Source organism: Pipistrellus hanaki (genome assembly GCF_964339955.1).
Source record: "Pipistrellus hanaki genome assembly, chromosome: 1".
Classification (NCBI taxonomy): Eukaryota; Metazoa; Chordata; class Mammalia; order Chiroptera; family Vespertilionidae; genus Pipistrellus; species Pipistrellus hanaki.
This window is the reverse complement of record NC_140503.1, coordinates 69,696,402-69,707,422: the sequence shown is the minus strand read 5'-3', so window position 1 is coordinate 69,707,422 and position 11,021 is coordinate 69,696,402. Positions and strand designations below refer to the sequence as shown.

Below are 11,021 nucleotides of genomic sequence, written 5' to 3'. Positions count from 1 at the left end.
GTTCACATGACCTATAAATGTGTTTTGTAGGACCAAATTCCTTGACATTTTCCTTCTCCCACTGTTCTCTCCCTGTATGTGATCTGTCATCTAGCCCTTGACATAAAAACCATCCATGTGGAATGAAGCCGAATTTTGTCTCTACCTATAAAGTCTCTTCTGCAACTTGGATTTATCCACCCAATTTCTTACTCAATATCTCTGTTTGGAATATAAATAACTAAAACACAATATGCCCATTTCTAAACTTTTGGTTCTTCCAAACTCAAACTGATTGACTCCTACTGCTTTGCCACATCATTAAGTGGCACCTGCATTTGCTCAGTTGCTCAGGCCATAAACGTTGATGACATCTTTACCACCTCTCCTAATACTCTATATCAGCACCATCAACAAATCCACTAGGCTTCATTTTCAAAACATTCAGAATCTGAATAGTTTTTAGCAGTCCCATCAGCTTTCACCATGAAATCCTCAAACTACTGCCAGCGCCTCTTAACTTACCTATTTCCATACTTATACTAGTATATGTAGAGACTATTACCTGCATAGTCTCTAGATGGATAATTTTTAAAATCTAATGTCAATTACTTGCTTCCAATTAAATGCACTTAGGATAAGTCCAAAACTCTTTACCCAGTCTGTACAGAGAATGAGGTCTTCCTCCATGCCCTCATTTCTTAACACTTTTCCTTCTCCAACCGCTGATACTTGACTATGCTAAGTATGGTCATACTAATAATGTCTGTGATCGCTCTCTCTCTTACTCACCATTATTCTCATGCCTTACTTGGCCTTATTCAGATTTCTGGTAAAAATCAGAGACTCAGAGAGGCCATCCCAGTTTAGCTCGTCTTTGCTACCTTGTTTTCCAATCGTGCTTTAGTTTTCTTCAAAGCACGTATCACCACATGGCATTGTATTATATACTTAGTATGTGTTTTTGGTCTCAACCATCTGGGAATAAGAGGAGGGAGACATTTTTTGCTCATTGAATTATTCCCAGAATCAAGGACAATGTCTGGTATATTACAGATATTTACTAAATATTTGTTTTCTTAATCAATGAACATGCCCTATGTGTAACCAATTAGGAAAACAATTGCTTGGACTGAGGGGAAAAAAAAGAAAGAAAAAGAATCAAAGATTGAAATCTCCAGTTTACTAATAAAAACAAATAAGCAAACCCCCCCCCCCACCAAAAAAAAGCAAGGTAACAAGGACTTTGCTATGGGGTCACACCTCAGTCTAAATAACAGGAGGATATCCATGACAGGAGCCCACTTCAGGCAATGCCATCCAAGGTACCTCTCTCTCTGAGTTAGTTCATCTTTCTTTGTGTCTCCTTTATCCACTCTATTTGTGCTCTGTGCTTTCTTACTGTTGCTAAGTTGTAATCATGCTCTAAGGGTAGGTATGTGTGTATGTAACAGTATATGCACTGCTTTTTGTTGTCTTCTGTTTCTATAACTGGTTATCCATATCTTTAAACATTTTTATTGAATGCTTTTATAATCTTTTCTTTGCATTTTAAATAGGTAAGTGAACTGTTTTAGATTGCTCCCTCTTAAAGATCATGTGGGTATAGTCTGTAACTGACATTTACTTCCCATGTAGATAGCCAATGTGCTTTAATAGAAAAATGTTCTTCTCTTATTGCCTGATATTTTCTTCTGCCCCACCCATATTCAGAGTTAGGAAATCTGGTATATATGACTTGAATAAGTAATAAGTTATAGAATAAAGTTGCCATTCCACAAATTTTCCTATCTTATGTGGTTTTTGGTTTAGTTGATATCTGAAGTCAAGTGAAATATTGTTATTTTTATTAAATATATTTACTTAAATACATATAAATGAAACACATATTTTTATATAACATTCTTGATAACATAATATCAAGAATGTTATATAACAACATTTATTGAGATAAAAATTTATTCTGGACATTATGTTATATAGTTGAGAATTGAATCAACTTCTAATATAGGCAAGCTAATTTACATTTCTTTCAATCTTAGACTAACTTTATTTTTTATTATTTTTCAATTGACATACAATACTATATTTTTCAGTTGGCATACAATATTATTTTATTTTCAGGTGTACAGCATAATTATTACAGATTTATTTACCTTATCAAGTAATCACACCAATAAACCTAGTACCCATCTGACACCACACATAGTCATTACAATAGTATTGATTATATTCCCTATGCTGTACTTTTCAAACTGTGAGTATTTTCTGGATACTTTTCACCTTTTTAACCCTAATTTACACTTTATGTGGAGAAAATACAACACTTTTAGAGGAAGATGAAAAAGACATTATATAAAAATCTAAGCTGTGCCTTACCTGAAGCTGTTGTTGAGAATTACAGAATCCAGCAGAGGGCAGACATCCAAATTTGGGTTTCTCTCTCACAGACAGTGCAGTCAGCCTCAGTTTCCTTTTTCTCTCATTTCAGCAGGAGAAAGTGTGCAGCAAAACCAACACAATGGTGCTGGCATCCAAGTTTCTTCGAAGGCTTTCAAAAGGGGGTGAGTGTTGGAAAGTAATATCAAGAATAGCAGTTACTTGACACTTACAGAATGGGCATGTTGTTTAAACAGCATGAAAAGATAGTTACATGCAGTTGTAAAGAGCACTGTGGTCTTTTCTGACCTGGGAAGGACCAATTACACCCCTGTCTCTAAAGGAGAGTATGCAGCCAACACATTCTGAGCCATGGCTGCTCTGTCCTGGGCAGCCCATCTTGGAGGGCTGTGCCTCAGAGCACTCTGTGTGAGCACATAAGCCTTCTGCTGAGCTCCAGGCCACGTTCACTTTTAAATAAACATGTCAAGGCTTGTTTATGACCCTCCTGGGGGGTCTGACCCAACTTTCCCCAGTGGCCTCAACTAGGGATAACAATGAGAATATTTTGGCCAGATCTCAGAAAGTATTCCTCTAACTGAGGTCTAAATTGGTCCAACCTCCAGGGGAATCAGGAAAGATTATGAGGCCTGGGTCTAAGCCGAAGAATAAGTTGACCTTAAGCCTTAGAGCAAAATATGAACTATACAAATATAGACACATGAATAAAAAAAGAACCTGAACTATAAGCAGAAGTGTCAGTATATATATTTATAGTAAGGCATCTGTGTTTTCCCACAGAATAGATGATATTGGATTTAAAAGTGAAGATGTAAAAGCAAAGGGTTCTACAAATCCCAAGAATAGAAAGGCAGAGTTAGTTATTGCAAATCCTTCCCATATAATAAAAGGCTAATATGCAAATTGACTGAATGATAGACCAACTGGTTGCATGACATGCACTGACCACTAGGGGGCAGACGCTCAATGCAAGAGCTGCCCCCTGGTGGTCAGTGCACTCCCACAGGGGGAGCTTGGCCAGAAGCCAGGCTCATGGTTGGTGAGCACAGCAGTGGTGGGAGCCTTTCCTGCCTCTGTGGCAGCTCTAAGAATGTCCACCTGCCAGCGTAGGCCTGCTCCCGCATCAGTCAGACATTCCCTGAGGGCTCCCAGCCTGTGAGAGGGCGCAGGCCGGGCTGAGAGACCCCCTGAGTGCATGTTTTCATACACTGCACTTACAGTAATTTATAAGATACTTCAAAGAGTCACTTCATCTATTCTATTCTTTCCATAATTCTATACATATCCCAGCCCCAGGCCTGCTGTGGTAATGTTGGGATTTTTGCATTAGTTCCATGAGGACTTGACTGTCATCTACTGCCTTACTTGTTCTGTGAATTTGCCCTTTAAATCTCAATTCAGCCAAAGAAAAGCAAATCAAATATTTGAATCAAGGTTTTTGCCACAGTGTGTGACAAATGGAGGGAATGATCTCATCCTGTTTGATTCTACAGAGATCAGACACTGTGCCCTTATAAGTTCTGGGGTTAAGCAGTACCTGGGCAAACTGCAGTGCACTGGGACTTAGAGGGGCAGAGAAGTACGAAAAATGAGTAACAGTAGAAGGGACTGGGATATTTAAATTGCTGAAATAAAGGGAGGGTGATTATTTGAGAACAATGCAATTCCTTTGTTCTATTTAAACAGTGGAATGGTAATTATTTAAGAGCAATACAATTTGTGCCATTTGATCCCAGAAGTTCAGAATTAAAAGTAATAGTTAAAAGTTATAGGGAAACACCTTGTAACTCACTATGGAGGATAACTTTCTTACAGGGAAACCTACCCAGTGATGGCACAGGCTGCTTCAGAAGATTACTTTATATCATGACTTTGTTAGATATAGGATGGGAAAGTAGTAAAAAGGATTTAAACATCAGAAGCAAATTTCTTTCAATACCGAAATTCCATTACATGAATCTAAGATGTGTCAAGAAAAAAATGAAACTATCCAGATAACGTCAACGAAATAAAAAACCATAGTGGGAACAGTAAGGTTAATGAGAACTTGAGGTTTTCATCAATACTGACAAAAATGAACCATATTTTCTAAGGGTCATTAGCTCACAGCAGACAAAGGGGCAGGGGAAAGAATTCTGGATGGTGGAAATCCCAGAAATATGCCATGGGACTACAAATAGTCTGACTCTATTAACTGAAGAAATTGGTACTTTTTTTTCCTAAAAAAAAAAGTGTGGAACTCTTTCACTCACTGAGCCAAAGACAGGGAGGGGGTGGGAAGGAGAAAAAGGGGTGATGGTGTCCCCCAACTGAACAAGAAAAACAGATATGACCACGAGGTGGCAGTAGCACACACAAATTTATTTGGTGCCTTTGCTTTGACAGATTTGCCGGCAGGGGAAGCTGTTTGCCTGCTTTAACTTTGCAGGAAGATAAGTTGTTGTTGGTGCCGAAACCGATTTGGCTCAATGGATAGAGCCTCGGCTTGGGGACTGAAGGGACACGGGTTCGATTCTGGTCAAGGGCATGTACCTTGGTTGCGGGCATATCCCCAGTAGGGGGTGTCCCAGAGGCAGCTGGTAGATGACTCTCTCTCATCGATGTTTCTAGCTCTCTATCTCTCTCCCTTCCTCTCTGTACAAAATCAATAAAATATATTTTTAAAAAAAGTTGTCGTTGGTTAGAGATAACTGGAAGACAGAGTGGATGTGACTCAGAGGAACTGGGACCAAAGCCAAACTTTGTGATATACAGCTGTACCAAGGTCATAAATCATTTAACCTTTATGTACTCAGATTCCTCACAGGTAATATAGAATCAAAACTATTGTTCTCCCCATGTAAGGCTGTTATTGTGAGAGCCCCCTGAGTTTGGAAAGCTCTTCGAAATTTTGGATCTTCAGTGAATTAAAATATGGCTTCAATTTAGCTTCAACACAAATACCTCATTGATTCTTGCCCCATCCCACTAGAATAAAGTACTTTTTGTTTTTAACAAAACAAGTAAATACATTACTCTCATGGGGCAGAATGAGTTTATTATGTAAAATGCAGACATGGTTCTAGAAAACATCATTTTATATATTCTTTTTTAGGGGATGCCTTGTGTTCAGAGGACTAACAGGCAACACAACTGCTTTTTGAATGAGTATCTCATTTCCAAGTGCCAGCATGTTATCCCATTGGGATTTGGTTTCTCCGTGTATCATTTTTAGCGAGCTGAGCATTGCCGGTAGAGCACTGCCTTCTGAGCCTGCCCTCCCGAGATGTGCTGGGCCCAGGTCCCTGCTGGGAGTCCTCTGGCTTGGCTGAACCTCTCTTCCAGAGTCCCTAATCCTCTCTCTCTTGCCCAGCTTTCCTTAGCCTTTTCCGGAGCTGTTCACAGAAGGCATCCCACTCAACCCTCCCTTGGGACAAATCGAAATAGTCTTCCTTCTGCAGCCACCGGCCCAAGCGGTGGTAGCTAGGCAGCTGCCGCCGATCAATAGGTTCCAGAAACAGGAGCAGAAGGCAAGCAGTCCCAGGCTTGGCCACCAAGTTGTGGGTGGCAATCCTCAACTCCAGACTGCACCAGGGGCTTCCCAGGGCCTGGTGGCTGAGCACACAGAGGGTGGCTCTGCTGCTCTCCATGCTGGCCGCCGTAGCATCCATCCTGTCCTGCCCAACCCCAAAGTCCCTCTCAGGCAAGCAGAGCCTCAAGCCCTCGCCATCTGGAAGAGGCTGCTCCAGCGCAGGAACCAGTTCTTCCAGCACCCAGGCTTGGTCCTGCTCACAGTAGGATATGAAGATATCATAGTGGAATTGATTTCTGGGGTGCTGCCCACCCAATTTCCACCACAAGGCATGAGCTAGCATCCGCAGGCGGTGAAGCCAGGGCCATTTAGGACAGCTCAGCAGTGCAAGGAAGGTGAGCAGGAGCACCAGCGTGATGCTGGTTAGAAAGGCCTGAAACTCAGAATCATGTGAGCAGTGACCAGAAAGGAAGGTGAGCAGTGGTGTCTTGGAGTAATCAGAGGCATTGGCCTTGCAGATGGATTTCTCCAGCCCATACACAAAGGTGTTTGGGGCCCGTGTTGCCCAAGGCCCCACCCAAGAGCTGTCACACTGGCAGGTGAAGGTGACATCTGAGAAATAAACATATTGCGGCATCTGGGGGATTAGTTCCTGGAGGCTGCTGTCCAACCCCAGGGCCCATTCGGAGTTGAGCAGCAACAGCCGAAGGAGGCCCAAGCCCCTGAAGCTGGAGACGGAGAGATTCCCGAGGTTCAGGTTGCTCAGTGCCAGTACCTGTAACTGAGGCAGCTCTTTCAGTAGCATCTCCAGCTGCACTGGAATTGCATCATAGTGGAAAGCCAAGTCCCCCAGCTCCAGCACTCGCAGTCTAGGCATCCCAGACAGACACAGTTTTTCTGGGCCATTGCGATCAGACCAGAAGTGCAAGTACTCCAGGAGAGGGAGCCGGAGGAAGACTCTCCGCTCAGAGAAGATGTAGGTGCTGCAGCCTCGCAGAGTGAGATGACGCAGGGAAGGGAAATGGAGCGTGGCGTTGCCAGGATGCAACACCATATAGGTAGTCTGTAAGGTAAAGTTCTCCAAGAACAAGAAGGGTTCTTCCCTGGGGACCCTAAACTCTACAACACTCCCTGCCCATAGCTCCAAGCTGAGCAGTGCTGGAGGCCAGGGAGGGTAGATCTCCAGCATATTAGAGGAGCCCAGCTTCAGATGGCTCAGCTTCAGGGGACCCTGGAGCTGTCTGCCTGAAAAATGCTCTAAATGGGTGCCCAGGAGGTTCAGTGAAGTAAGGGCAGACAGAGAGGAGAGCCAGTCTGGCTTTAGCATCTTAATTTGGTTCCAACTCAGGTCTAGGGTCTCCAGCCACCTCAGTCCTTCCAGGCTCTCCCTGGATAAGTTGGAGATGTTGTTGCCACTCAGCCAGAGCTCCTGGAGCTGAGGAAGAGAGGAGAAGGCCCTGCCGGGCAGCACGCAGAGCTCATTGTGAGACAGATCTAGCACTCTCAGATTTGAGCTGGCCAGCCCTCCTGGGAGCGCCAAGGTTGGGCCCAGCTTATTCACTGACAGATTGAGCCTCTGAAGCTGGGGCAGGGCACTCAGGAAACTGGAGGGAAGAAACTGAAGGCCATTGGCATGAAGACTGAGGAGTTCCAGGGAGTGGCAGCTTAGGAGATCTCCACCTTCTAGGTTCCGGATTTGGTTCCTCCCGAGGTCAAGTGCACGAAGTGCAAAGTGACCTGTCACATCCCCAGGCAGTTTTTCTGCACCGGTCCCCACAAGGCAGAGGGAGTCCAAGTGGAGCAGCCCGGAGCCTACAAGGTCGAATACACTTAGTGGGGTGCCATCCAATCTCAGGGAACGGAGCTGGAGGCCACGCAGAGCCTGGCTACCCACACTGCTCAGTTGCAGGTTGGCAGACAGATCCAGCAAGTCCAGGAAGGGAGTCTGTGGGCTGGGGCTGGGTGTGTGTGAGGAGCCAGAGACAAGGTTTGGGAAGAGCCCTTGTAACTCCTGCAGGTCTGTCAGACAGCTGTGCCTCAGGGTTAGACGACTAAGGCTGATGGGCAACTGGACATCCTGGCTATCATTCAGGCAGTAGCCATGGAAGGAAAGGGTGTTGAGGAATCCGAGGGGCTCCAGTGCATCTGGAGGGAGAAACAGGCTCAGGCAGCAGGGAGCATGATGCTCGAAGGAAAGGTGCTGCAGCTGGTCCAATCCTTGAAACGTCCCAGAAGTAATCCTGATGGTGCCCAGCTGCAGCCTCAGAAGCTGTAGTGTGGGGAAGCGTCCAAAGGCATCGGCAGGCAGGATGGTAACTGTGCCCTGGAGACACAATGCCTCTGTATCACGGGGCACTGCTCTCAGGGTCTGCGCCAGGTTTTCAATATTGGAGCATGATGCGAAAACGTGCAGTCCTGGGGCCAAGGTACAGAATGGGATGTAGTAGGAGATGCTAGGTAATAGGGAGCTGTCTCCTATGGTGCAGTTGGGAGCAGTCCATGCCCAGCTCATCAAGCTGAGGCTCATCAGGTCCAGCAGTAAGAGTGAGAGGAGACGGAAGGAGAACCGAGGTCTTTCCATCATTGGTCCTACTTCTAGGAAAAGAGGGGACAGAAGATGAGCGTCAAATCCTACAAGGGCCATCAATCCCAGGTCTGGGCCTTCTGATGCTGACAAAACACGATATGTGTGGGACAGTCTGTGATTACAACATAAAGGAGACATTTGGCCAAGCAGAGGACTCAAGCTATGAGCACTTAGCTGTGCCCCCCTGCAGACAGAAAGCCAGTGGAGTCCGAAACAGAGACAGACCAGCAAGAAGAGCCTGCAACGTGTGAGAGATCTCAACAGAGAAATTGGTGTCACTTCCCAATTCCCCTGCTGGGGACAATCAGCTCAGGTTTCTAACTTCTTTGGAGGGGAGCTGTGAGCTATGAATGGGCTACTTTCAAGACTGTGCAGCAACTTTACTTATTACGAAGTAGATTGGAGGAGAAACAAATATATATATTTGTGTTTTTTTTTTATAGAGAGGAAGGGATGGAGAGTTAGAAACATTGACGACAGAGAAACATCAATGAGCTGCCTCCTGCAAACCCCCTACTGGGGATGTGCCCACAACCAAGATACATGCCCTTGACCGGAACCAAACCTAGGACCCTTCAGTCTGCAGGCTGTTGCTCTATTCACTGATCCAAACCTTTTAGGGCACACTCTATCTTTCTTTCTTTCTTTCTTTCTTCCTTTCTTTCTTTTCTTTTCTTTTCTTTTTTCTTTTCTTTTCTTTTCTTTTCTTTTCTTTTCTTTCTTTCTTTTTCTTTTTTTTTTTTAACATGCACTCTTATTTGATCCTTAGCCAAGTTATATACATGGGCCCAATATTAGCCTTATTTTACTCACAAATGTCAAAGAAGTTAAGTGACTTGCCCGAAGTCACAGGAGTAAAAGTGGTAGAGCTGTGGCTACAGTCCAGGTATCTGCCTCCAAATCTGATGGTCTTTGCACTCAAAAGTCCTCAGGCAGGACTAAAGAAACATTCCAAATGAATCCTACCATTGAGTTTATACAGAAAGAGCAAAAGTTAGTTCAGGTGAAATATAAAGCAAGTAGAGAAAGTGGGTAGGAGAATGAAGTAGAAAACACAGTAAAAGGGAAAAACAAAGCCGTGATAGCTTTGTGTTCAAAACATAGTGCAGAGGGAGGAGGTCCCACTGACCCTTTCTCACTGCTGACTATTCCTTTCCAATGGGAAGGCATCCAATTTCCTAGCGTGAAATGAGCAGTAGTCATATATCTTCGATCTAGGTCCCTGAAAAGATAGAAAGAGGCAGGAGAGCAGACTGATCCTCTGGGGGAATGAGAGGATAGTTAACCATTGTGAAGGGCACTGTCCTCCTGCCAAGGGTTTGGGATGACTCAGAATTTATACCTTTGCACAAAGGAGGGTTTGAACACTTCCTCTTGAGTTTGCCATGAGGATAACCTGCCTGGGTGATTGCATAAAGCTGCCTTTCCTCAAGTCCTCTTCCTTCAGCAAGGAGCATCATAGCTGTATGTGCCTCAGACTTCAGTGAGAAGTTCAGAGGAAGTCTGAGGAGAAGGGCCTGGGGAGTTCACCATTGGGGTGACTCAACCTTGAAAAGCTACCAGTCTCGTTGTGAATGTCACTCAATATTCTCAAATGCTGCACCGTTCTATTTCAATGGCTACTCTGGAATGTTGGAAAGGCTGTTTCTTGAGCCCACACTACAGTCTCTGACTTGTCTAATAGCATGCCCTGCTCCTCTTGAACTAGCCTCTCTAATCTAGTATTCAGGGAAATTTTAGGATCAGGAATACATCTCAGCCCAAGGAGACAGATGGCCTTGGGGCAGAGATCCTAGGCATACAGAACACTTCTGGGTTGTGGAGTGGTCCTTTGTCTGTAGGAAATCAGCTTTGATGGTATTATTGGAGGCAGCACTTAATTGCTCCACAATGACATTTCCTCATTTGGACAGTTCCATTGTGACAAACTTTAACCCAAATATTCCCCTTAAATTCTGTCTATGCCCTGCCTAGCTTGAGGCCTCCAGCATCCCCTGAAGAAGGCCAGGGGCACTGTAAGGGGAGGTTCCCCACTTTTGCTTTCTTGCTTGCCAATTTCACTACTTGCCCGATCACCCATCTCATCCACAAAACTTACCTGACACTGTTTACCACTGAGCAGAGGAAATGGAGGGCGGCCAGCTGAGACACATTGAAACTTCTCAGGAATTTTTCTCACCTTCTCCTGCAGGAAAGGCATAAAAGCCCTTTCTTCTGTGGTTCTTTCCTCTCCAGAGAGGGCTATGCCCTCTCTCCCACATGACAAACGCCAGGGCAGAGAGGAGAGTGCTTTGCTACGCTCTTAACCTTTCCCCAAAAGTTCACTGTTCTCTCTCTTCCCTCTCAATAACTTTTTCTATTTTATTATTTCCTCTTTTTCAGTCTGGTTTGGGGGTTTTGGTTCTCACTATTGTATCATATCCTCCTAACACCTGAAAGAACACTTTTTTCCCCCTCCATTTCCCAGGATTATATTCTTTCTTTCTCACAAGATTGACACTATTCCACCATTTTTACCTCTTTCCTCTCAGTCCTCCCAATATT

The 11,021-nt window shown here is 44.4% G+C and overlaps 1 protein-coding gene across 1 annotated transcript; it reads right to left on the bottom strand.

Annotated features, from left to right (window-relative positions):
• Positions 1-5,404: 5,404 nt before the first annotated feature.
• Positions 5,405-9,703, bottom strand: LOC311610464 (toll-like receptor 11). The gene is made up of 2 exons (XM_084861763.1): positions 9,607-9,703; positions 5,405-8,485 (listed from the first exon to the last, which is right to left on the bottom strand). The coding sequence occupies exon 2, from the start codon at positions 8,472-8,474 to the stop codon at positions 5,709-5,711; it is 2,766 nt and encodes a 921-aa protein (XP_084717889.1). The 5' UTR covers positions 8,475-8,485; positions 9,607-9,703; the 3' UTR covers positions 5,405-5,708.
• Positions 9,704-11,021: the final 1,318 nt, after the last annotated feature.

Coding starts and splice junctions, on each gene's coding strand:
- LOC311610464 (XM_084861763.1), bottom strand. CDS start 8,474: ATGATGGAAAGACCTCGGTTCTCCTTCCGTCTCCTCTCACTCTTACTG.